Source organism: Archocentrus centrarchus, chromosome 4 (assembly GCF_007364275.1).
Source record: "Archocentrus centrarchus isolate MPI-CPG fArcCen1 chromosome 4, fArcCen1, whole genome shotgun sequence".
In the NCBI taxonomy this organism is placed as follows: Eukaryota; Metazoa; Chordata; class Actinopteri; order Cichliformes; family Cichlidae; genus Archocentrus; species Archocentrus centrarchus.
This window is the reverse complement of record NC_044349.1, coordinates 21,493,638-21,520,828: the sequence shown is the minus strand read 5'-3', so window position 1 is coordinate 21,520,828 and position 27,191 is coordinate 21,493,638. Positions and strand designations below refer to the sequence as shown.

At 39.7% G+C, this 27,191-nt stretch overlaps 1 protein-coding gene across 3 annotated transcripts; it reads right to left on the bottom strand.

The window, feature by feature from the left end:
* Positions 1-1,567: 1,567 nt before the first annotated feature.
* On the bottom strand, positions 1,568-26,914 carry spata6 (spermatogenesis associated 6). 3 transcript variants are annotated; one of them, XM_030726556.1, is made up of 11 exons: positions 25,567-26,914; positions 18,628-18,765; positions 17,608-17,656; positions 17,438-17,479; positions 17,185-17,303; positions 13,664-13,744; positions 10,711-11,133; positions 9,387-9,489; positions 6,627-6,667; positions 6,066-6,229; positions 1,568-3,693 (listed from the first exon to the last, which is right to left on the bottom strand). In XM_030726556.1, the coding sequence occupies exons 2-11, from the start codon at positions 18,703-18,705 to the stop codon at positions 3,579-3,581; spliced, it is 1,215 nt and encodes a 404-aa protein (XP_030582416.1). In that variant the 5' UTR covers positions 18,706-18,765; positions 25,567-26,914; the 3' UTR covers positions 1,568-3,578. The 3 variants fall into 3 exon arrangements, with proteins under 3 accessions (XP_030582416.1, XP_030582414.1, XP_030582415.1); XM_030726554.1 differs by having other exon boundaries at positions 26,776-26,914; XM_030726555.1 differs by lacking the exon at positions 18,628-18,765 and having other exon boundaries at positions 26,776-26,914.
* Positions 26,915-27,191: the final 277 nt, after the last annotated feature.

Sequence of the window (27,191 nt, the reverse complement as noted above, 5' to 3'; positions counted from 1 at the left end):
ATTGAATCATTTTTTCCTGTCACCAGCTGAGTGGTGAAGGCTTATCCGATGTGATTAGCTGTGATTTCCACTGCTGGGTTTGTGTGATAAAGACACAGTTCAGCAAAGCTCAGGATACAGTCCGCAGACATGCAAGAGGCTTTGTAAAGCTGCACAGTGGCGTTTCAAGCTAAATATCAATACACCCATCGAGCTGAGATCACTACATACTACAAATCCAACAATGACAACCCTATGGAGCTGGTGCTAAGCAAGGTTTAATAATGATAATGGTCATTTCAGCATGCTGCATTTAATAAAAGCACAATTCAGTCTAATGTCTAATGTATTCTCCGGAGAGAGAAGCTATCATAATAAACAGATTGGTGAAAAAGTTTGGTTCGTCTATATTGGGGCCATATATGTTTACCACAGTAAGACTTTTTGAGAGTAGTGAGCCTTGAACAACTAAATATCTGCCAAATTTGTCTTTGATTACTTTGGAGACTTGGAATGGCACTGATTTGTCAATCAAAATCATCACGCCCCTAATTTGTGAAGTAAAAGATGCTGCATAAATATTTCCCTGCCCTCTTCTGGCAATTTTAACACTCTCCTCAGCCAGAGTGTGTGTTTCTTGCAGAAACCCAATATTAGATTTAGAATCTTTTAATTTATTCATGACTTGTTTAATTTTTTTGACTTTTACAAACCTCTGCAGTTCCATGTTATGAATTTAAGTTCTATTTTTTGCGCTATTTAAAATGTAAAGACTGACCTTTTTACATTAACTGGTGTTACATCTAAGATAAACTGTCTGAGAGCATTAACATAACATTTGCACATAAAAACATAAAAAGGAACGTTAAAAAAGAAAAATGTGAACGTTTGTAAACCAACATCCCTTTTAATACGCTACGTATTGGCTGTGCAAACATATTACTGTGTAAAGGGAACATTCAGCATTGACTAGCTGTTATTTACCCACCTACATGCATTAGTTACCCTTTATCTTGTTTATGAATACTTGCGCATCCGTGGGGTTACTGAATGTATGAGTTGGGGGATCTCCAACGCCTCCGGTATCCATTGCTCCAAAAAGGAGCCGGGTTCCGGTCCTTCAGCACCCTCAGGTATAGTCCCACCAGCCTCAGATTGGATCGGAACTGGGATCTTGTCTCCATGTCTGTCACTTTATCTTCCAACATTTTATTCTTTCCTTTCAAACTTTGCACTAGTGGCCGCAGCTCAGAATGCTCATCTTCAACTGTTGATACTCACCGGAGTCACGCCATGCGCGCTTGAAAAAAAATTTGCGCATCTGCATCAGTATATGCGGTTCAACCCATGATGCCTTTACGTGCACCTCGTAAATTTAGCTACCTGTTACTTTAACAGACTTAAATGATATAATTTACTGCCCTTTTTGATAAATTTGCATATTCTATATAAACTAAAGTGATACACAACATAAACAACACTATACAGGCATATTTATATATCTCCAAGAATATTATAACCAGGTTGTTAGAAGCATATGGAACCATGTTTTTGCTCAAAGTTTATTTGTGAAATCACAATGCCAATGAGTTTTTGGACGACACCCAACATGGAAAATACGATTATATACCAGATGAAATAACTTCATATTCAGAGTTACAACTATTAACAATGCAAACTAATTATGGGCATGTAAATTACTGTGGGGTTTTTAACCTTACAATATAAAGCGCCTTGAGGCAAGTGTTTATTGTGATTTAGTGCTGTATAAATAAAATTGAATTACATTGAATTAAATGGCTCGTGGGTCGGACTGCACATCTTTAAACTTGACATTAATTTTGATCTGCACTACAAAACCAGGCTGTCAGGCTTCACTTACCCCATGCATTCACATCACATTTGCTACGAGCACACTCACATGAAATGGGTTGCATTGACAGCATGTGACCAGTCTCAAACATAAATGTACTGGCAGCAGAGTGGCTGATTTTACAGAAAGAAATTAAAACATTATTTAAAAAAAAAAGTTACACATAATACAGATTGACAGCAACACTGAATGTAAAAGGAAAAGCACAGTAGGACTATATAGCATTAAATGCACTGGATGAATGTGTGTGCACTTTCAGTGCTTTGGCCAGTAAGACTGGAAAATACCTACATTATTAATGAAGTTGTTATTCCATTAAATTAATATTAGGATGTGCTTAAGATGCCTTTTGGGTTGCATGAGGAAAGGCATCTACTTTAAAAAATGATTTGCCAGCTCAAACTTGCGGTGCTACCCGCTGTGGCGACCCCTTGTTAATAAAGGAGCAGCTGAAAGTAGCATTTAAGATGTGCTTAAAACAGTTATTTATTCTTTCAGGTGCAGCCCAGCTGGTGTTTAACCGTCTGCCACTAAAGATTAAATACAAAAACTGAATCCAAACATAGGCTTAAACTACATGCAAATGTGTTAAAAGGTCCACAAGTGCAAATAGGTGTCCATAGGATTAATGCGTAGAATAAAATTGTTTGCAGCCAACGCAGGAAAATAATCAGGAGAATAACCTGATCCAGAGGAGGTTAGGCCTGCAGCATATACTGCTGTGGAGATGTACTCCCAATACAGCCTTTGTAGGGTTAACCCTGAAGTTACCTGGACAAGCCCAAAATGCTACTTCATGGTACAGGCCTCTGTAAAGTTGTGTGGCTGTATGTTGTGTTGTGCTGCCAAAGTACCAAAAAAAAAAAAAAAGCCTGTTTATTTGCTGCAATTTCAGCTACAGACTCACAAAGTGAAAACCCCCTCCACGCTGCTGCAGAAGATCTGATTCAGCTACGACGGCAGAATAACATTCCTCTGTGTCGCGTGACCTCTGTGTCAGTAGCACAGGAACGCTAACACACACTTCAGATGTGTTGAAGATGTTTCAGTGTAACATTGTGAAAGTGAATGCCTTAATTTTTCGTTAAAGCTAAATTTCTTTGTGTCTGCTGCTCTTTCATTCAGGATTACCTTTGTTCCTCCTCACGCTCCCTCTCAAATGTCTTCAGTCTCTCGTAGCTCTTGGATCCCAACAGTGGCTCTTGGCTACCTTCTTGTCTCTCTTTTGTGCTGTAAGAGATGAGCCCTTAACAGCTGCAGCTTACATCCACTATGTCACTTCCCACGCGCACACACAGAATGTTGCTTTTTTATACCTGAGCCAATTTCACACACAGCTTTAGAGAAATTAGGCGATGTCTCACTTTGGTTTCACCATCAGGCTATTTTTTTTTTTTTTTTAAATACAGCCCAGCTGAAAGGTGGGAGTGAAGTGGCACTGCTACGCTTTTGAACGTAACCCCTGCACATTTCCTGCCTTTTCAAAGATGAACAACAACAAACAGCTCAGCACGTGCTGGGGAGGTTTGAAATTTAAATGAAGACGAAAAGGAGCTTGATTAAGATACATGTGTATGAGCTGGTTCAAGTCTCTGTGACAAAATCTTGATGTTAAAGTGTTAGTGCCTGTATGTGTACAACTTCCCCACAGAAGTTGGTTTAATAATGCAGGTTTAATACTGGTTTAATAATTGAATCTCTTGGTATGGTAACTTCCATCAGTGGGTTAAAGGTCAAAGCTCGCTCTTTGGTTCCAGTTTGTTTTGTGAGTCTGCAGAATCCTCTGGACTCGACTATGAATCTGCTCCCAGTATGGTGGACTGGTCTGACTGGCTCTGAGTCTGAGGGACACAAACACAAAGAAATGGCAGATTAGAAACCAATAGAAACCTTTGACTAACAGATATCTGGGTTGAGTCAGGTATATGCAAAGCTTCTCAACCTGTGACACCTACAAGGTATCTGAAGATACACGTGAGGTCTTGCTAAACACAAAACACAGACAAAACAAAGAGAAATTTCCTAAAACACAGCTCTTCTGTTTTTTTAAGCTGCTTCTTAATCTGATCTTTGTCTAGTGACCCTCCAAGTTTAAATCATTAAATATTAATAAAGGATCATATTTTTGTGCGATCAGCACGCTGAGAAACAGAAATATTAACAATGATATAAACACAGGGAAAAAATTTTAAAAACAATGTTTGGTATTTTTCTTGAAAAAATACTTCTGCTTAGATTAGCAAAAGTTAAAAAAAAAAGAAAAAAAAGCCACTCTTTACAAGACCTGACAGGTAATTCTTTTGTCCACTAGTCTGCGCTGTAACCTAAGGTAAGATGAGTGGATGAAAAAGCCGACACCCTGAAAGTGTACAACATTTTTAAACAACATTTAAAGCTCCATCTAAACACTCATTTTGACTTTCATTCCTCCACATTTGCATTTTTGTGCAGAAAAAGTAATTTCCCAGTTGACTCGAGCAGCTATGCGTTAAACCGGTGGTATAAATGGGCTCCATCAGCACTGTTTAAATGCGTCTACAAGTTGACCGTGAGCAGTTATGAACCCACAGATTCCACTAACAAAAAATACATTCCAGTTTTGCCTCTCATCCACTTTTATTTGTTGGCAGTGGAGGGGTGATGACTGACAGACTGACTGGTGTCTCGGCCTGGCTCGTGTTGGAAAGGAAGCTTTTCATCTGTAATCAGATAAACACACTACCTGCTTCAAAAAGTCATCAAGGACAAATCATCCAGAGACATGAATAGACTCAGACTCCGGGGCTTAGGGGGCAAACGTTGCCACTGGCATCTGTCATTTTCTTTATAGATCAAAGATTCGTGGTAAGACGTGCCCCTCTCCCTGTTGCGGGGAATCTACAAAGGCCCACTCTAATCTCCCACCCAGCAAATCCTGTCGCGTTTCCAATTGAGGGAAAAGTATCATTCATTTCCTGCAATTTACTTTGCAGTTTAAGATTGTCCATTGATTCCACTGTTTACTTATGGACTGAGCAGACGGAAAAGGGAAGCAGAAACAAACAAACAAACAAAACGGAGCATCGGTCCCATCGGCGTTGTCAACTCACAGCTGCTGTGATCGATGACAAGGTCTCTCTGAATGTATTAAAGTGTGCATTGGGTCAAATGCATCAGTCTCAAGCTGAAACACAAATCAATACCATTTTCCTCTTTGTTTTCCCTTCTCTCTGCCTTCTCTCTCAGTAATGAACAAACATGACAAGACATCAGCTTCTGTAATTTAAAAGGTGGAGGGGAATTCATCCTGCCTGTCGAGTGTGATCAAAATTAAAGATTGGATGTGTGTACACACACACACACACACACACACACACACACACACACACACACACACACACACACACACACACACACACACACGAAGCAGTGTATGACTAACGTCTCATGGGATTTCCATATATTTGCTGTACACTGTAACCGGAGACTCCTACAGGTGCATGTTTTTGCTTTTAAGATCTTTTGAGCAAACAAATGATTTACACAGATGGATCAGGATAAATTCAGGGCAAACACAAGAAAAAAAAAAAAAAAAAGAGGATTATGTTCACTCCTGTGCGTACCACGAGTATGAAGACAATCAGATTTGTTTTGCAGCCAGAAAAACTTAACTCAGGAGCCAACAGCGTTTCCCTGATAAATACCGTAAGAGTTCATACAGGTTATAAACATGCATGATATTAACTGCATTTATTTTTGCTGTCATTATACTATGTGAACCAACAAAAGGAGGTAGGTTAGAAAGTTTCCAGCATCACCAGTTTGTGGGCTTCAAGGGCCACTACATGCAGGGGCTTTTTTTTTTCTTCTTTATTTTGGGGTGGGGGTGTGTGTTATTTTATATATAGGCTAAGCTTCAACATGAATGAACCTCCTATTTCACAAATATGCCATAGGTAGAGTATTTACATATGATTTCTGTCAGGTATAGATGGACTGTTTTTGGTAATTAATGGAGACTAAAGCATGAAAAAGATAAAAGTCACCAGTCTTTAGTTTGTGCAGAGGGTGATGTTTTGGGGCAAGTGAATGAAGAAATAGGATTTTGTTGGATTTTGGTCATTATGTTCTTTTAAAATAAGGATAAAGTTGTTTTCATTTCGACACATCCATTCATTTTTCCAAAGATTAATGCAAATCTCTTTAAAAAATATTTTCAAGAAAATGGGTGTACCTTTCTCTGAGGGAATGGCTGCTGAGGTTCAAAGGCTTTCTGGAGTTTGGCGCAGTCGGGTCGGACGGAGCTGAGGCAGAACTTCTAACAGCACTTTTAATTTGGGGTTCACGTTGGAATGGAGTCTTTGGACGCGAGTCCTCGTTCACAAATGCTGATTTCACCTAGAAAATTTCACAGGACGTCAGGGTTTAGAAGTGAGATACATTTTTGTTATTGGTGACCAAACCTTATATGACTTTATATGACCTTGTATGACTTTTGCATTTGAAATTGACCACAGCATCAAAAGGAAGATCAACAGTGATAATTTATATGTAACATGTTGAAAACTAAATATAATAAATATAATAAAATGAAAATGGTATACCAGGATGTGTTCCTGTCCGTCTGAACACTTTGATGTTCAAACAAAATTACTTGTTCTGTAAAGTGTGATATTGAGTAGACTGCCAAACCAAACCTACAAAATGAGAACACCCTCCACTGCACTGATGTCCTGCAGCACCAGAACAGCAGCTCACTGTATTTATTAGTTCCAGATATTATAATTGGACTTACTCTTGCTGTTCTTGGTCTGTAACTCCCAAAGACAGAAGAATCTAAAAGGAAAAGACAAGATTTTTATGAAAATATACAACTCAGAGTAACCTTTGGGCTGCATAAAGTCTACAGCATGTCCGTTAAATAAAAAGCACCACTTATTTCTTCAACAAAAGAAGTATAAATGAAACTTTCCGTACACAGAACAGGTGTACAAAGAGGCATATACACGTGATGTTGAACCCACCCCCACATGATATAAAAGACGGACGTGACCACCATGATGTAGCCTAAAAATTTGTGTTTTCACCATTGCCATCTTGATTCAAAGACCACGTGCCCCCCACTTTCGACACCCATCAGTTTGCATATCGTGCAAATAGATCCACAGAGGATGCCATTGCTGTAGCTCTCCACTCTGTGTTGAGCCACTTGGAGCAGCAGCAGAGCTACGCTCGCATGCTCTTTGTGGATTACAGCTCAGCATTCAACACAATCATCCCGGACATTCTCACCACCAAACTGCACACCCTGGGCCTCCCCCCTCTCACATGTTCCTGGATCAAGGACTTCTTAACCAACCGGCCCCAGACTGTGAGACTTGGCCCCCATCTCTCCTCCACCCGCACACTGAGCACTGGCTCCCCACAGGGCTGTGTGCTGAGCCCCCTCCTGTACTGCCTCTACACCCATGACTGCAGTCCGGCCCACAATAACAACCTCATCGTCAAATTTGCTGACGACACCACAGTGGTTGGACTCATCTCGAAGGGAGATGAGGCAGCTTACAGAGAGGAGGTCTTGAAGTTGACAGCCTGGTGTTCAGAGAACAACCTGGTACTGAACACCATGAAAAACAAAGAGATCATCATCGACTTCAGGAAGCACAGGACTGACCCAGCTCCCCTCTACATCAACGGCAAGCGTGTGGAGAGGGTCCACACCTTCAGGTTTCTTGGTGTCCTCATCTCTGCTGATCTCTCTTGGTCAGATAACATCACAGCTGTTATCAAGAAGGCTCAGCAGCGACTTCACTTCCTGAGGGTCCTCAGGAAGAACAACTTGGACTCAAACCTGCTGCTGACCTTCTACCGCTCATCCATTGAGAGCCTGCTGACGTACTGTATCACAGTATGGTACGGCAGCTGCACTGAGGCAGACAGGGTCAGGCTTCAGAGGGTAGTCAAGACAGCACAAAGAATCGTTGGCTGCCCTCGCCCCTCCCTGATGGACATCTACACCTCCCGCTGCATCAGCAGAGCCAGGAACATCATCAAGGACAGCTCACACCCTGGCTTTGACCTGTTTGACCCGCTGCCCTCTGGCAGGCGCTACAGGTGCATCAAAGCCAGAACAAACAGACTCAAGAACAGTTTCTTCGCCAGAGCAATCACCACCCTGAACTCACACACTCACCCACTGTAACTGTGCAGCACCCACATCTCTGTGCAATATTATATTATTCATACTGAACAATATCTAACATTCCTATATTGTGTAATATCCAGTATTCATTCACTAGTGCAATATTCATTCACCAAGTGCAATATTCATCATCTTCATTATTATATGTATACACATATTTACTTTTCTTACAATGTACAGATGCACCAATGTATGTATATATTTTTATACATTCTATTTTTTGTATATTTTACACATTGTTTATTTCTGTATATCTCTTGATTATATTGATTATACTAGATTATAATATTCTTATAATATTTTTATTTTAGAGAGTTTGATTTTCTGTTACATGGCACTGAACAGGAGTGGCCCTCCAATCTCATTGTACATCCTGTATAATGACAATAAAGGCATTCTATTCTATTCTATTCTATTTTTTAAGTCGGATGTGACAAATGATGGCTGGATGCCACTAAGGAACTAAAGTTATCTCTCTGCCATTACCAATAATAATTACAACATTGGACTGGATCTTATTTGTTGGGATCTGAAACTAGTGACTGAGCCCATAAAGTCATCAGGAAAATTCTTATTGAGTTCACTTCTACACAACCGTATGTCTTTTTGCATCCATTGGGGCTGCCCCCTACTGGCCATTAAAAAGAATGCAGGTTCTTCACCTTTGGCTTCACAAACCCAGAAGCTACATCATTATTTATATTGTCTACGGCTCCACCGAGGAATAGGACTGAGTGTGATGCGTCGATCTGGTCTCCAAACTCCAGAGATACCAAGCAATCCCACAAGACACACTGGCACAGGCCTGGTCTTACAGTATGTAGGCGATACCTTAACAACCATGACCCCAAAGGATCCACGGCCAGTGTCATGGTGCCACACTCATGGGACACCTTGAGAGGTGCTGTGATCATAACCTGAAAGGTCAAAGCCATTTTGGCAGCAGGATTTAATGTGGTACCTAATGAGCATTTACATCTGTGTCTACTTGTAGCAGCTTTAATCTGAAAGGACTGAATGAATATAAGAATTCTGAAAGCATTTGATCAGTGATAGTCATACTTCCTGATATCCCCTAACAAGCTCAACAAACCAAAGCAGAAATCAATCTGCAAGACTGTTACATGATGTTATCATTAGGATGTTATTAAAGGCATCAGACCAAAGAGGAATGTAAACACACTTTTTCAGAAGACTCAATGCAGATGGCTGCATTTAGACAAAGGATTCAGCAAGCTCAGGGCTGTGTCCAAACACACTGGAAAATAAATTACCCCTGCATCAAGTGCACTGTGTGATAGTCATGAATGTGTTATAGTACATGGATTTAGTTTATATGTTTAGAAGGTTTACCTGTGGGATTAGCTGAGAAGCTCACAGAGCTTTGATGAATGCTACTATTTAGTGCACAGGAGGAAGAAGTTCCCATCCCAGAGACCCTGCTGCAGTGAGAGACCTGCCACGACACAACAATAAAATGTAATTTCCTTTTATACAGTATAATTAACTTAATGTTAGAGTCTGAAGTACTTTGAATGTGCAGTAAAACAGTGCCAGTAAACACAGATTCACCCCCCCCTTTCACTTTTTAACCACAACAATTTGCCAACTTCAAAAACAAATGCCACAAAAACATCAGACATATGTCTTGCCTGCTGCAGTGAATAAATGAATTAAACATTAGTGTACATTAATCACAATCACTTGTTTCTTCCCACAGTTATCTGTCAGTTTAACTCCTAGTCATTCTCTGAATGAAAACCCAAATAAAGCAAAGTTTTTTGAGAAAAAGTCTGTAGAAAAAAGATGTTCAATTATTTGTAGGGCCGAGCTTCCCTCTACAACCGGGAACTGAGGCTCTGAAATGTGCACTGATAATGCATTCCCCATGGGGCTAAACTACTTCATTAGGTATCTATTTGTTAATTGCAGCTTGACTCTCAATTACAGAGTTAATTGTCGAAAGGAGATTCCCCCAGGAAATTCAGAGGCGCAAAAGCACGCTCCTGTCCTTAATAAAACGCCCATTGTATTCTAGTTAATTCCATTTATGTGTGTGACAAAAACAAACGCAGCACCTAATAATTTCTTTAATGACAGCGTGCGAGTCGAGTCTGATATTCATACCTCAGGATTAGATTTGATTGTAAATGAAGAAGCAGAAATAACAGGGGAGCGCAGCAGGAGGGAGGGGCAGAGGACTAAAGGCTGTTTTGTTCTTGTCCATCGATTGTATGCGCTCCCCAAGGCTGTCCGATCAGAAAATCACTCCCTTTCATGTGAAAATCTCTAACAGCAGTGATACAGCAATAATTAAAGTGTTAACAAATAAATGTGTCCCAGCCTAAATACAGGACGTGCGCTATTAAAGTGTGCTCAAGGCCCTCGGTGAGGATAATAGGCCATATTACATGCACACATAATGAAACATTTACATGACGTCAAAATCCATTAACGGCTCAGGTAAAAAGATTAACGCAGCTCTCTTAATATGCCCTCTACTTAATCCGCTCACTAGATTAAGCAAAATTTTGGGGCGCTCCCACTGAGGTTTGAACTACATCAACTGAGGAATCCATTAATCTTATAACCCCTGTGCACTGAACATGTGTATTTTTGGCATTAAATGAACCGTTATGCTGTTTTTTGTTTTTTTTTTTCTTCTAATGCTACAAACCAAGAACGGTGTCGGGCACTCGGTTTCCTTCCTAAAGTAGTGAGGCCCCAGCTGGAGATGGCTGAGCCTCTGTCTGGAATCCTCAGAAAGCTGGCACATCTTTCTGTGAGTGTAGGGGGACAGGGCTCGCGTCCTTGAGGAAACCGTGGGCTGCTGGTAGCCACATGTCACAGAAACTCCAGACAGATTGCATTTTCTTTCCTTCTTGTTTTTTTGAGGACTGCAGACTGACGGGGATTGCCTGGATGTTGATGACGGTGCAGAGTTTGTAATTTTAGCCTCAACACTCAGCTTGTCCTTCCCACCTTTCAAAGAGACACAGTTCCCACCATCTGCTTTGGAAAAATGCCCGCGGACAGGCTTTTTTGCTGAACTCCGTCTGGAAGGGGTTAAGGAAGGCCTCACTGGAGAAACACAGCCAGTCTGGAGTGAAGGGACAGAATATGAGAGAGGGGGAAAAAAATGTTGATTTGTTGTAATATTTTGAGCTAACTTCATGTTTGAATTTTAAGGAGAGACACAGGATTTGAGCAGTTTAGATTTCTCTGAAGACCACACAGTTTGTTCCTCCACAGATGCATCAGCCATTTTAGCCATTAAGGCAGCTGCTCTCACTCTTGACACAGACTTGCTCTCCCTGGACAAAACCATTAAACCATTAGCTAAATCATTCAGCTTAAGTGTTGCAACAACAGCTCTCGCAGTCAGCACTGCCATGGAGACAACCTCTGCAGAATTACTTCAATAACTCTAATGGCCACTAACATCATTCTCCCATGCAATATCCCACTTCCTGCAGGTAATGCCAGCCGGGGATAAATAAGTTAAGATAAAATGTTAATTGCATTTGATGGCCATCTCCAGTCTAATATGATAAAGAGGCAGTACCTGGCTGTAAAACAAAGATCATCTAAATGCTAATTAGGGAAATCACACAACATTAAAACTATTTTTAAGAGAAACTGAATGATGAATAAATCCTCATTGTGGCTGCTGCCATTTGAGAATGATCTGATTTAATAGAATTAAGACAAGTACGCCCTCGTCCTCTAATCCACCACCATCTCTGACTTCCTTTAGCTCTTCTTTCTATTCTTCTTCTTCTTCACTGGTGGATGGTCACTGAGATTGAATCATTTTTTCCTGTCACCAGCTGAGTGGTGAAGGCTTATCCGATGTGATTAGCTGTGATTTCCACTGCTGGGTTTGTGCGATAAAGACACAGTTCAGCAAAGCTCAGGATACAGTCCGCAGACATGCAAGAGGCTTTGTAAAGCTGCACAGTGGCGTTTCAAGCTAAATATCAATACACCCATCGAGCTGAGATCACTGCATACTACAAATCCAACAGTGACAACCCTATGGAGCTGGTGCTAAGCAAGGTTTAATAATGATAATGGTCATTTCAGCATGCTGCATTTAATAAAAGCACAATTCAGGCCAACGTGAACTGATGTAAACAGAAATTATAATTTGACCAGAAGATGGCACTATTTGGAAAGTTAAAGGATCTAACTGCAAAAGTTATTCCTCAGAAAGACATTCACGTCTGCACCAAATTTAACTGCGATCTACTAAAGAGATGTTGAGATGTCTCAATCCTTTACAGGAACCTCACTTTGAGGTTCCTCCACTTGGGAGTAGCTGAAATATTTAAATCTGGCCCAAAGTGATGAACTGACAGACCCCCTGACTGACACACTGACATTGGCATCATCATTGTAATGCAGCTTAGATACCTAAGTTGGAATTACAGGGGTATTTAAATAAGATTCATAACAATTAGGATAAGATAACCGTGCATGAAAATATCCAAAAAGAATATATTCATCAGTACAGTTTCAGAGGTTTTATAAAATTCACTAGTGTTCCACATCTCTGTTAGAAGAAGATGTGATTTGTCAGCTGGGTGGGCAGGTAGTCAGGGAAATGCCTAGATGCTGAAGAGCCATTAGGAGAGAGAAAATGGAGAAATTCTACTGTCTGACAGCCACAGTGGTGCTCTGATCCAGACACCCCCCCAGAGGGGCCAGGAGGAACACGCTGACAATCTGCTTCACTGTCAGTGACATTCCATTTAAACAAATAGCTCAGCTTAGGTTACCGCAACGGGGAAATTCATGGTAGCGTTTTTCGCCGCAACATGCCAACTGCTGTGTGATGGATCAGATGTTAGGAGTAAAACAGTTAGTGAAATATTTTCATTCATCCTGCTTTTTAAAAGAAACACATTTTTCAGGGTTATTCCACTCTCTCAATGTTCATCTGCTGGACTAACCTGTGCACACACTCTACACGTGTACGGAGATTCACAAAGGACCGCCGATTGGTAGGTTATACTTGTGGCAGCAGCGAAGGACTAGTGCTAGTTTTTAGAATGACTCAGTCTACAAGTTGTTTTCCTAAATAAATTTAAGGTGAGAAAACAGTGGCAAACCTCATTCCCAGTTTCTTTGTTTTTCATGATTAACAAGGGAAAAAATTGCCATTTTAAAATGTGATTGTAGGGACAATTCTTTAAAACCCACAAAGACGTTTTACAGGTGACCCATCACCTGCACGGTTAACAGTAAAAAAAACTAATGGCTGATTCTGTTATAACTCCCTGCTAGTCAGACATGTGAGACAAGCCTCATTATCAGCATCACCAATCTGCCTCCCTGTAATTACATTCAGAGAACAGATACCCTTGAAACACTGCCAGTATGGATGGATAAATGCAGTAGCCATGGCAACAATAGAAGTTGGATATGTATAGTGGAAACAGTCGTATGTGATGGCAAGCGATACCTCCTATTAGAGCCCTCTAGAGATCAGTCTTCACTGTTCTAGCTGTGGTCAACACTCACACCGTGATGCCAAGTATGTAGCAAAGGTACAATTAATTTAAAATTGGACACACAGAGTGCGAGTTTGCAAATACCTAAAAGATGTAATAAAAAGACACGCTTACAGGCGAGGCTGTCCAGTGGTCTCTGCCATCACTGTCTTCTATGACTGATGTCGTGGAAAACACTACTTTAGGGGAGATTCCCTAGAGGGAGAGGGACAATAGAACAAACACAGGAGTTTTTACAGGGAGATGAAGACAAAAGGACAAATAACAGAGCTGCCTGGAACACCAATTTACAACCACAAATCTTCAATCTGCGCCTGGGTTGAGAAAAACAAATCTCAGAGAAGAGAAAGGCTCCAGTGATGTTTAAATAATACGGCATTTGGAGAGAGACATTTAAATTGCTATGTAGGGCCTCAAACACAAACACATAAAAGCATCGGTGAGGGGGGGATGGTGTTTAAAGACATTTAAATATGCCAGTTAGTGCCTTGGAGGACAAGGGGAGGATAGAAAAGCAACCCGCAGACATGGAGAGATGAAGTACGGAAGGCAGGAGGTAGAGAGAGGATCACATGATATAAAAAGGAAAGAGGGGGGAGAGAAAAAAAAAAAGATTAAAAATGACTGAAGAGACAGGAAGTTCTCAGCTCCTTTTTCATGTCTGTATAGCAAAGACAGTCAACAGCTGCATGAAGAAAATGCCATCTTTTCTAAAGACAATACTTCAGTCTAAGACAAGACAGTTCTTTTGAACTGGTTATCTTGGTGGTGTAGCTGCCTGTCAAGTGCACAGACGTGAGAGCCACTGAGATTAGGAGGAGACTCACTTAGAGCAAGCAACAATGAATGACACGAGCAATATTGGTGCCACTCAAGCTGGATCCCATGGTGAACACTGTGTGCTGTCTTTGTGACATGTGGATTATGTTTAAATGTTTCAGCTGACAGGAATATCCTCCCTCCTTTAACTAATTCAGTATTGTGCTGCTTGAAATTACTATCAGGACTTTTACAGGCTTGAAGCGTACACTTGTGTATCTAATTACCAAACGAACATTTTGAACTTCAGTGGAAAAAATTTAAATCCTTGACTTTGACTACTTGAAAATTTACGAATGAATGTTATGTAACAAACTTCACACGACATTTCTAAAAACGCAGGAGTACCGTGCGAGACGTCCTCTCCTTTCAAGCTCAGAGGTCACAGTGTCCACATTTCCAAAAGAAATTTTACATTTTGATTCATCAGACCATGAGACTCTTTTCAAATTTAACTTCAGTCCATCTTAAATGAGCTCGGATCCAGATGCGGCGGCAGCCTTCCTGGACCTTGTTTATATCTGTTATTTTCTTTGCATGGTCGATTTTGGGATTTGCATTTGTTGATGCAGTGACAAACTGTGTTCAGTGGCAATGCTCTTTTAAAGTGTTCTCAAGCCCCCGCAATGATTTTCACCACCAAATTGTGTCTAAATGGCTTACAAAATATTGCATCCTGCTTTGTTTTTTTTACACTTAAATTTTTATTGAAGTTTTGCATTAGTATACAGAAACCCCATAAAAACGTGAAAACATATACATGAACATTTACAAACTCAAGCTGACAGTGTGGGAGCAATTCTCTCTCCTATGGTTTAAATTGCTTATGTCCTTTCTTTGTTTGTATGATAACCATTTGTCCCAGTCTTGTAAGAATATTTCTTCCTTCATTTTCAGTCTATATGTGAGTTTCTCCATTGTAAAAATCTCTTTGATGACAGTCCTCCATTGTCCATAGTTTGGTGGTTCAGTCTTAAGCCAATTTTTAGTTACTGATTCCTTAAGTTGGCCCAGATATAAGATTTGGAATGATCGTGGAATTACGTAACCAACTATCTCAACAACAGCTGAGTGAATGTCATCCCAGAAGGGTATTATTTTCCTACATGTCCAAAAAATATGTGTGTGGTTTGATTCCATCTGATCACATAGTCTCCAGCATGGCTGTTTGGTGGCCATCTGTCTACTCGTAATTTGGGGTGTCAGAAAATACCGAATCTGATTTTTCCAACTGAATTCCCTCCATTTCAGTGATTTTGTTGTTGAGCGGTGTGTTGCCCACATCTTGTTCCATACCTCCTCTGGTATTTCCTCACTCAGCTCCTGTTCCCATTTACTTTTCACATAGAAGGTTAAGCATTTTCTGGTTTCCATAAGAGCACGGTTCAGGATTCCCAAGTTCGGGATTCTTTTCTTTCTCTTCGTTGAGTCTCTGATCATAATTCTCAGTTTGTGTTAATTTTGTAATCAGGTCACGAGTTATGCCCGGATATCTTGTTGGTGTATCGGAGCTCGCTGTTTAGACATACGTGCTTGTTTGCTGTCCCACTGGAAGTCCCCATTTGCATCCTGTTTTTATGTACACAGCATCCAGATATTTTGGAGACAGGATTGTAAAACACTGTTTTAAGAGCACCTCTGCTTTCTGTGTGATTTTACCAAAGATCAACAACAGGTTAGACACAGCTGAATGCTTAAAGAGTAAGTTCATCCAGTTTATTTGCATTTGAGTATTTAAGAGTAAGGGTCCACTGACATGCCAGCCTATTAAAAAATAAAATGACATTTGGCAGTGGCTGATGTTTACCTGTTGTCTTGCATAAAAACAAAAACAGACATCAACACTGCTATTAATACGTAAAGCTTACATTGACAGGATATTGAACGACTTTTACATTTTTCTTTTTTAATTATTTGGAATGTTTCCAATTTTGGATTTTGATGTGTTTGCATTCACTTTCGTTGCTTCTTTATTGCCCATACTCGATGTGCTGTTGAATTTTATTAAGCGGTTTTCACAAATACACTGCAGCCCTGAACTTTTCTAAACATTACCCAACAGAGGTGCGTGCCAGAATGCAAATGACTGACACAGTCAGACAGGACATTGAACTGTCTGTAACCTGACAGCTTACTGGTCCAAAGACTGAAGGATGTTTGACTGCTGTCAGGTAACTGCAGTGAATTTAGAGCGAGAGGGAGGGCATCGTGCGCTCAACACAGACGGCTCACTTGCCTACAGCAAATGGACTACTAACTGCGTTTGCAGCAGAATGCATCTGAAACGCTCTGAATCTCCTGTTGTATGTGACACGAGAGACAGAGACACTTCGAATAATTTCCTGTCTCTTGACATTTTCCAGAGTTTGTGTGAAAATGGCTTTATATTGCTGTTACTTCACCGTTGTGAAGATTTATTTAAAAGTTAAAATAATTTTAACCATTAAACGGAAAACAAAAAGGGCAAAGTGTATGCTAAGGGGTTAATGATATACATGCATGTATGGCATCCCTCTGTGTAAAACATCTTTTGGTTACTGCACAACACAGCAAATGTAGGTTAAAGCCACACCTCTGACTCATTTGTTTTTTTTTACTGACTATATATGGGATCAATCATGAAATCGCTGAAAAGACACTTTCAAAGTTACATTTTCATTTTGCTGTACATAGCAGTACATCGCTGGATAAATGGGCCTTAAGGCTCATATTCAACTAATAACTTTAAAAAAAAACACCTATAGTGCCCCTTTAGAGCTTTCTCACATGCTATTATGACAAATATTAAGATGTTGGCATAGATAGAAAAAGCTTACAGGAAAGGAGGGCGATCTTTTCATCAGTATTTCTCGCTCTGCAGCTCTTGAGCTCAGCCTGGGACCTGGATACAGGAAATCTCTGCTGCTCTCCTCTATTGTGGCAAGTACCTCACCTTCTATAACCCATATACAGACAAAAACCAGGAACACGCACATACACACAATCCAAGTTAAAGATCCTGTTTTGCAGTGTAATGACTGGATACAGTGGGGACTTAACAGGCCCATCTGGCATCATCAGAAAGCATACCTGGAGGCACCAACTGAATCAGCTCAAAAGATGTTGTGTCAGCTAAGAGGAAGGAAAGCATAAACAGACTGTGAGCTAATGATCGGTATCTCAGCTAATAGCCAATAAGCTTTCATAGGGTAGGACTCAGGACTAAGAGATGAGGAAGCAAATCCCAGATGGCCATTTACCTTCGAGGAGGTCAGCTACATCAGCAGGGTCAACAACACCGGGGAAAGTCTGGGAAAACACAAAGTGTACAGACAAAGCAAATCAATACTTATAACAAGATCCAGTGGACAGGCCAGTATCTAACTGTGCCATTCTCCCCAGAGAAAACAAGGCCCCTCTTATTAAGAGTTAGGACAGTAATGTTCATACTGGAGGGTTGCTGGTTATTAGGCACAGTGGGCTAATAATCTTTCACTACCTGAGAACTAACTATGGATGAAATGCTGGCCCATATAAGAAAGAACAAAAGGCATAAACATATATATAAGTATTTGAGTAGGAAAAAAAAAACACTGATGAAAATCTATTAAGATTAATTCAATGTAGAAAAAGCACAGTTCATGCAATCTGCATCGAAACAAACCACAGACAGATGCCAAAGCTGTGTCTCACACAGCGAGGCCTCTTTTACTTCTGTAATAAATAGCTTTAGCCTGATCTTGACACCCCCCCCCCCCCCCCCCCACACACACACACACACACACACACAGTGTTGTGGCAGAGCAAAGATAAGAGCGAAGGTAAACAGATGCACAATGTCCTATCTTTTGTCTTTCTTTGGTGTTAATGTGGGAAAACTACTTAACACTAAGGACACTGAATTGTGAACTTCACATGTTCATTACCACTAACTTGAGCAGTGTATTTAAAATGCCTGTTTATCTCAACAAACTTCATTAAGAATTAATGTAAAGTTAGGATGATAAGATGATTCCAACATTAAAAATACTTAAAGGAAAACCAGTGGATCAGATGTATAAGGCATTAATACTGGATCTGTTTTTTTATTTTTGTTAAATAAAAATACACTAAAACAAATGTAGGGTGAATTCATGTCTCTTTGAATTTGTTTTACTTTTATGATCATATGCACACTTTTCTTGCTAAGTCAAAACAAAACAGCCACAGGCAGGTGGAAATCTTGTGTCCAAATCCAGGTGGACCTCTTTTATTTCTCTAATACATTACTTTATTCTTACCTTGACAAAAACCATTTTGTGTTGGAAGAGCAAAGGGAAAACTGGGAGCAAACAGGCAGTCTTCCTGTACTGGCCCATGATGCACACACTGAGGTAGATATCATACTTCTTAGGAAGTAGCACTCCTGGGCATGTGACCTGCATATGAACAGTGTAACATGTCAAGAATCCTACTGTGTTAGTCTGTTATAGTTTTTGAACATATTTGTAAAACAACCCATCAAGAAAAGCACATACCACATGCAAATATCCTAAAGACAATAACAGTTAATAAACAACTACTAAATATATGTACAATCCATCATATCAAGGTTTGGGTTAGGGTAACCAGATGCCAACAAATTAAGAAAGCATTTCTGTGGAATAACGTGAGAAACATCAGGCTGAGAGGTATCCTCCAATTTGCCTATATCTAACTTAACAGATTATATAACCACAATCTATACAGGTTAAAAGTTTGGCATATATCATGTCATAATATATCTTCTTATTTAGGCTGTTTCCTTTAGAGGTCACCACAGCAGATCATCTGCCTCCATCTTGACAAGGTCAAGTGAATAGATCAAGCTCACCATTCCCAATACCTCTACTGTTTTTGGATGCAACTCCTTTCACTTTGCAGCAGCAAATGGCTGGAACACTTTACAAAGCTCCCCTCAAACTTGCAACTTTAACATCTCTTACTACTTTCAACCATAAAATTCAACAGATCATAGTTGACTGTTGCTTATGCTGACCACCCCAGGTAATACCCACATACACTTTCTTACATGCATACAATCACACACACGTTAATGTCCCCTCTCTTCCCTTTATGCTAACTTATCTATTCTTCTCCTCATACCTGTTTTTATCCAGTTGTCATGATTTACATGCATGTTCCATGTTAATCTGATTTTTTTATTGATTGATTGCTTTTTAGGGCCCGAGCACAACCTGTGCAAAGGCCCTATTATATCTGCTTTGGATTATTTAGGCAAATGAATTGCTTTTTTGAGGGCCTAAACATGCTCAAAAACTCACGAAATTTTGCACACATCACGTCTGGTGAAAATTTACATATTTTAATGGTTTCAGGCATGGCCCTTTCAAAATGGCTCTACAGCGCCACCATTAGTGCAATTACCACTGCTGTGTTTCACGTACATGTATGAAATTTGGTACACATATGTAACATGTCCAGATGAACAAAAAAGACCACTTGGTCCAATGCCCTAAACCCAACAGGAAGTCCACCATTTTGAATTGGGTGATTTTAGCAATTTCCTGTCTTCATACTTTCTCTAATGACTCATAGGTTTTGGACGATATCAACTTCATATTTTGTTTGTCTAATCTACACACCACGGGGAATCTAAATTTAAAAAATGGCGAGTTTTCACCAGGGGGCGTGGTTGTGATGCCACAGTGAATTTTGATCATTCACCACGAAATTTTGATTGCCTCTCATTCAAACCTACATAATCCAATCTGGATTAAACTTCTTCAGTAGGATGAGGGTCCGCCCCTGAACACATACATATGACAATATTTAACTACAGTCGCAGTTCCACCTAGTGGGAACAGGAAATGTCATGTTTTACACTTTGAAGTACAGCTCCAAGGTGGTTGAGCAGAACCATCTCAAATTTCCCCTGGAAAGCCTTAATGAGTTGGCCTTACATTGTTTTCAAAACTGAGTTTTCGCCAAAGGGCATGATCCTGGCAGGATGGCAAAGTTTGATGTTTCGCCATGAAGACAAAAATGGCAGTAACTCAAAGCCACATTGCCCAATCTGTGTCAAACTTCAGTGGTTTGATAAGCCTCCTGTCCTGAACACATTGATATGCTTAAAGTCCCTAAATGTTAGAGCACCACCTAGTACCTGGAAATATCATGAAATACCAGGTTTTTTTGCGTAGCCCCGGAGCTACATTTTATCTACAAATCTGAAATTGTGCAGGCTCATGTAACATCCTAAGATGTACAAAAAAGTCTCTTGGACCCATACCCGAAACCCTACAGAAAGTCAGCCATCTTCAATTTAAAGTGTCAATTTTTGCCATTTTCAGGGGTGCTATTTGAATCATCTCCTCCCAGGGCATTTCACCCAGTGAGATGGCTCAGTATCATCTAGATAAGTGGGACATCAAGAGTTATTCATGGTTTTGTAGAATATTCAACGGCCTTGTCACACCAGGCCGATGAAGTTGGCCTTCGTTAGACCCAGGCTAAACCCATAACTACGGATTCAAGGCTATAGATGCAATAGCGCCCCCTACAGAAGCAAATTAATATTTGTATGGCGGTCCACGGAATTAGTTTCTCTGAAATGCATGAAAATTTGTTTCAACATTCTTGACATCATCCTGATCAAAAAAGTCAATCAGACCCATGCCCCATTTTGCACACCGCAGCCATGACCGCCCCCCAAATACTACACTGGGTTCATATGGAGAGCAAAAGATTTAGTTTCCCGTAAATGTATGAAATTGGTTACAGACATTCTGTACACCATCACGATCAAAAAAAACTCAGAGCGCGGCATAGCACGAGTGCACCATGGGTTGACGCGCGCCGGGTGTGAGGGCCCGATCATTGCCGCTTGCAGCTTTAATTGGTATGCTTATGTTTATGTGTATCTATGTGTAATGGACCTGATTCTATTGGTGCCTCTTGGCCAGGTCATGTTTATAACTGTTGGGCATTATTTTTTACTCAATGAATAAAATGACAAATGTTTAAAAGCAAACTGCAGTAAACTAATTAATAAATAGTGGCTGAACCAAATAACAGACAATTAAATAATACATTAGACAGAGAGGTTTTGCCAAAACATGTACATCTGTGTCTAAGGAGGGACGGGTGTGCGTAGGTCATTGTACGCTAATGCTATGGAGAATAAAACTGCCAAGTTATGATTAGGAACATGTGAGGGAGGAAGGTGTGTGTGTCTTTTATAGAGCTTTTATTGCTGATTGCTAATTGGAGAAGCTTGTGCCATGATGCAGGAACCAACCACTGGTGTTTGTGAGAGCGTGTTTCAGTAGTGTTTGTGAACGCGTTTCAGTAGTGTTTGTGAGAGCGTTTCAGTAGTGTTTGTGAACGCGTTTCAGTAGTGTTTGTGAGAGCGTTTCAGTAGTGTTTGTGAACGCGTTTCAGTAGTGTTTGTGAGAGCGTTTCAGTAGTGTTTGTGAGAGCGTTTCAGTAGTGTGTGTGAGAGCGTTTCAGTAGTGTTTGTGAACGCGTTTCAGTAGAGTTTGTGAGAGCGCGTTTCAGTAGTGTTTGTGAGAGCGTTTCAGTAGTGTTTGTGAACGCGTTTCAGTAGTGTTTGTGAGAGCGTTTCAGTAGTGTTTGTGAACGCGTTTCAGTAGTGTTTGTGAGAGCGTTTCAGTAGTGTTTGTGAGAGCGTTTCAGTAGTGTGTGTGAGAGCGTTTCAGTAGTGTTTGTGAGAGCGTTTCAGTAGAGTTTGTGAGCGCGTTTCAGTAGAGTTTGTGAGAGCGCGTTTCAGTAGTGTTTGTGAGCGCGTTTCAGTAGTGTTTGTGAGAGCGCGTTTCAGTAGTGTTTGTGAGCGCGTTTCAGTAGTGTTTGTGAGCGCGTTTCAGTAGTGTTTGTGAGAGCGTTTCAGTAGTGTGTGTGAGAGCGTTTCAGTAGTGTTTGTGAGTGCGTTTCAGTAGTGTTTGTGAGCGCGTTTCAGTAGTGTGTGTGAGAGCGTTTCAGTAATAATGTCCCTAACGGCCCCTCATAGGTAGGCCTCAAGCCCGCGCAGTCACAGATCTCAGTGAAGAACCAAAACACTTTAGTGGTCAAGGGGTTAAGGAACTGCAGGAAAAATAACTGACTGCAATGTTTCAGTTCTAGTCTTAGCATTTTCAGTAGTCTGACTCATAATCTGTTTTGATAATTCATCATTGGGAGGCCACAGGAGTATACTCTGCTTTTGTTTCTTGTAATACTAATTATTGTTTTTTCTTGACATGAGGTCTAAGGAGGGACACATCCTGATTTCAGTTAGATGACCACAGATAACAATTTTGCTGTGAGCTCTGTGCAAAGTCAACAAAGGAGGGATGTGTGAGTATGACCTCTGACTCAAGAATTTACCACATTTCAGACTCACTTGACTTTTGATTTTGACTGTATGTATGCATTACATGGTGTTATATTCAGAACAAGACCAGTAAAGATACAGTATAAATAAATTAAGTCATAAAAGTAAAACAATCAAGGTTTCTGTTACTAACACTAGACTAAAACCAATTAGCTTTTCCTTTCCTTTCAAATTGAGATAATATTTGTAATTTTTTGTAATTTCCGTGGGACTAATAAAGGTATTCATTCATTCATTTTAATATGTCATATATATCATATCCACATATATATGTATGATAAATGATTTTCTTTTAAATTAGGTCATTTACTTTTCTTAAGGGCGTTTTAATGGGTTGAAATTGCCATAGGCAATGTAGTATTGGATCTTGGAATCACAATTTTTATATATGTTTGTTTTTTCTTTATCTTTGTTTCTATCTTTTTGTCTTTAGCGTTTTTGTTTTTATTTTATTCCATAGGTATAACACATGTACACATATGCAATTTTAAGTTGTAGGATTTTAGGATGACTAATCATAGACTTGTGTGAGCTTTAGCATATGTTTTTCTTTTCCATAGTTGCTGACTTAAAATCTGTGCCAAATGTTGATTTTAGAGCATTAATTCATTTTTATCTGAATAGACTGAATCAATTCTAGAACAGAAAATTTTAGACTGGGTTAAACTAATCAAGAGATCTGTAATATGAAGACACTGAATAATAGATCTTTCAAACATACACTTCTGCTGTTAAATAGGTGTCTTGGCAAATTGTAGTGTGTAGATTTTAAGTTGATAGTCTTAGAGTCAGGGTGTTATATTTAGTGGATAAAATGAATGCATCAAATTAATAAAATTATGTTGAATAGTTAAACCTGATCTGACCACAGTCTCTATTCAAATTTAAATAGTGACCCCAAAGGCCTGCAGTCCAAGACTCAATTTTTTAAACTACAGATATTAGGGGAAAAAAAATCAGAACTTTGTAAAACTGAACTAGGTTTTCATGGATACCAGTAACCGCTCCCTGTTGTGCCCTGATAATGAAATGTGCCTTTTTACAGGGAATGCCTCAGACTAGAACGCCTGTCTGTCGGGAACATCCCGGTGTGATGGCCTGTTATCTGAGTATAAATGGCATTAACAGTCCCTGGTTTGCCAAACAGAGAGCTGGCGTGTGGAGGATGGGAGTCTTGGAAAATGGAATGGTATCTGAGCATTAGTCCAGGTTATGCCCATAAAACAATCAGCCCAAAAGGGTCCTTGTATGCCTTAAGACTTCCTGCTGGGGTTCTTAACAAATTTAAGGTTAGAAATCAGATGGCAGCAGAGTTTGAGTCACTGTGTGCCTTTTGGGCCAAAAATAAACAAAATTTAGATTGGGTTAATTATAATATTAAATCAGGAATGTTGATCAACTTTACAGAGACTAAATGGAAAACTTAGTGAGTGATAGAACTAAACATAATTAACAGCAGAATAAAATGACATAGCTGTTACTTGTGCTGTTGACTCAGTCTAAATAATATTCAACCATAGCAGTTCAATTTTCCAGAGCATTGTCAAAAATTAGCAGAGAGCTCAGAAATAAATAAATAAATCCTGTATCTTTAATGATAGGAAAATATTTTGGGAAATCAAAAGGACAAATTCTAATTTTTCTCTTTTAGTCTTCATTACAGTTACTGTAAGAATTAGACAACTGATTCCTAGAAAACAGACAAAAAGAAAAAGGGTTTGAACCTGTAATGACAGGATCAATTATTTAGCAAATGAATACTAATTGATGAAAGTGCAATAATGAACAATCATCTTATGTAATGTGCTTTAAAAAGATATATTTTGAGTATGTGCTTGCAGAATGGTCATGATTTTGTGTCCCGTGCTTTAGTCCACTTGCTTGGCATTTTTGGTTGGTTGGTTTTAATTTACAGAAAAGGAGGGTGATTTTGGTAAATGTGAGTGCTTATAATAATTATGCTATTAAATGCTTTCATATGCTTTGCCATTCTTTACTGCAAAAAATAAATAAATAAAAAAAGAGGAGAGTTATGCTGAACCCTGAAATTGTCTCTGTCTGCCCCCAGTGATGTGTTGACCTTGGTAAGATAACCATGCTGTAGATAACAAGAACACAATGGCTTACAGTTTGGATCATGTCTGTGTTGAAATTACTTATTGTGCTTAAAATATATTATAATCATGCCATTATTGTTTTCAGTTTTTGATCAATAGGTTAATAACCATATGGGGCATTAAATTGGTTTCACACCTGAACGGTGTGAAAAAGGAGGGAGTTGTTGGGGATTATGTTTTACTCAATGAATAAAATGACAAATGTTTAAAACTGCAGTAAATTAATTAATAAATAGTGGCTGAATCAAAAATAGACAATTAAATACATTAGACAGAGAGCGACAGATAGTGCCAGACCAACTTCACAGCCTTTGGGCGATATGTTTATCTTATTTATGACCTTCTCAGTCTCGGAGAAGAATGTTTTTCTATCCTCAAAGGTTTCGCCAAAACATGTACATATGTGTCTAAGGAGGGAAGGGTGTGTGTAGGTCATTGTGCTCTGTTGCTACGGAGAATAAAACTGCCAAGTCATGATTAGGAACATGTGAGGGAGGAAGGTGTGTGTGTGTGTGTGTGTGTGTCTTTTATGGAGCTTTTATTGCTGATTGGAGAAGCTTGTGCCATGATGCCAGAACAAACCACCGGATGAACCAATCTGAGAATGCCAATTCTGAACCACGGCTCTCTCCAACTGTTTTTGAATTGATAGCGCTTGTAGTATAAACAAACAAATCACTGGTTCTCAAACATTTTACCTGGTAAAATAAAGGTTTAAAAAAAAATCTCACCTTATCCTTCGCATCCTCTTCTGTCACACCAACCTACTGCATGTTCTCCTTATCCATGAATCTTCTCTGTTGTCTTCCTGTTTAATATGGAACTGCCTGGCAGTTCCATATTAAACATCCTTTGTCCAGTTTATCCACTATCCCTCCTCTGCACCTCAGCCTTGCCTCTCTAACTTTGTCTCCATACCCCCCAACTTGAGCTGTCCTTCTGACATACTCATTTCTAATATTGTCCCTTCTGGTCACTCCCAGTAAAAGTCTTAATATATTTCAAATCTACCACCTCCAGCTCGGCCTCCTGTCTTTTAGTCAGCACCGCCGTTTCTAAACCATACATCAGAGCAGGTCTCACTACCATCTTTTAAACCTCCCCTTTTCACTCTCACATCATAACATACAAAAAGACTAATGTTTTGTATCGTATTTGATTGCAATTTTCCCCATTTCCTTTATGCATAAATGGGAGCTAATATGTGTTTTTGTGGTCTCATTTGATAGCCTTTGTGCACCCATCTACTGCCTTTTTCTCTGTTAATTATTTGAGATGCTGTTCTGTCTGGTTATCATCTTTGGGTTTTCATATTGACATCCAATCTTGTGAGACTCAGTTGTGTTGACATTTGTAAATTTGAGTTAATAAAGGGATGAAAATGCAACCCCACACATAAAGTGAGATATCTGATCTCCTTAACTACTACTGAAACAGGAAGATTACTTATAGAATATTAAAAAAAATGCAAAACGAGTTACTTTGAATTACTTAAATCTACAAAACGGACATCAACTATTTCCACTAGGTGTATTTACCATTTCTACGACTTCATGATGTATGTGTAAATTTAAATAATACTGTAAAGGCAGCTACGTTACAGTATTCTTGCTATTATGTTCGTGCCTTTCTTATCATCTCTAACGGTATGTACTAATTGCAGTGATTCATTTAATTATTGCAGCATCAGGATCAAGGTTGCTATTAATCTCTGGGATGAGTTAGTAAGTTAGTTAGGTAGAACTATCAGGATAACCATAGTCTATCAGATAAGTCAGAACAGTTAGGGTTAGCTGGTTAGCTAAGTGTGTAGTTAGGGGACCGTAAACAGGTTTGCAGGAGGCGAACGTAAGCTCGTTAGCTAGCATGCGTTAATAAGCTACAGCATCAGGCCACATTTTGAAGTTCACACCAAAGCAGCAGCACAGAGACACACTTACTGCCTGGATGTCCAACTGCACCGTACATTTCAGACACTTTTGATGTCCTTTAGAGGACGAAAGCTTCTTCTTCACTGAGGCCATTCTTCTAACTTTCAAAGTTCGTTGTCATAGCTGCCAAACAGCAACAGTCAGAGCGGATGCGGGGTCACGTGACGGAGAAGCAGCGAATCAAAAGCCTGTTCTCTCTCGCCCTCACACACACACACACACACACACACACACACACACACACACACACACACACACACACACACACACACACACACACACACAAAATCACTGCACGTGTGTACACGTCTCATCACTTCAGCCCGGATTTGTGTTCAAGTTCCCTTCAAGTTACCACGTAAAAGTGAATTCAGCTGAACACTCAAGTTATTCTTCATAAACTGCATAGATCTCCTCATTATTAT

Bases quoted from the DNA above. Each gene is read 5' to 3' on its own strand.
- spata6 (XM_030726554.1), bottom strand. From the start codon at position 26,859: ATGGCCTCAGTGAAGAAGAAGCTTTCGTCCTCTAAAGGACATCAAAAG. The intron at 6,668-9,386 runs GTAAACCTTCTA...TTTTCCTTTTAG, and splicing joins CTTCTCAGCTAATCCCACAG to ATTCTTCTGTCTTTGGGAGT. The intron at 6,230-6,626 runs GTAAGTCCAATT...GAAATTTTCTAG, and splicing joins ACAGACCAAGAACAGCAAGA to GTGAAATCAGCATTTGTGAA.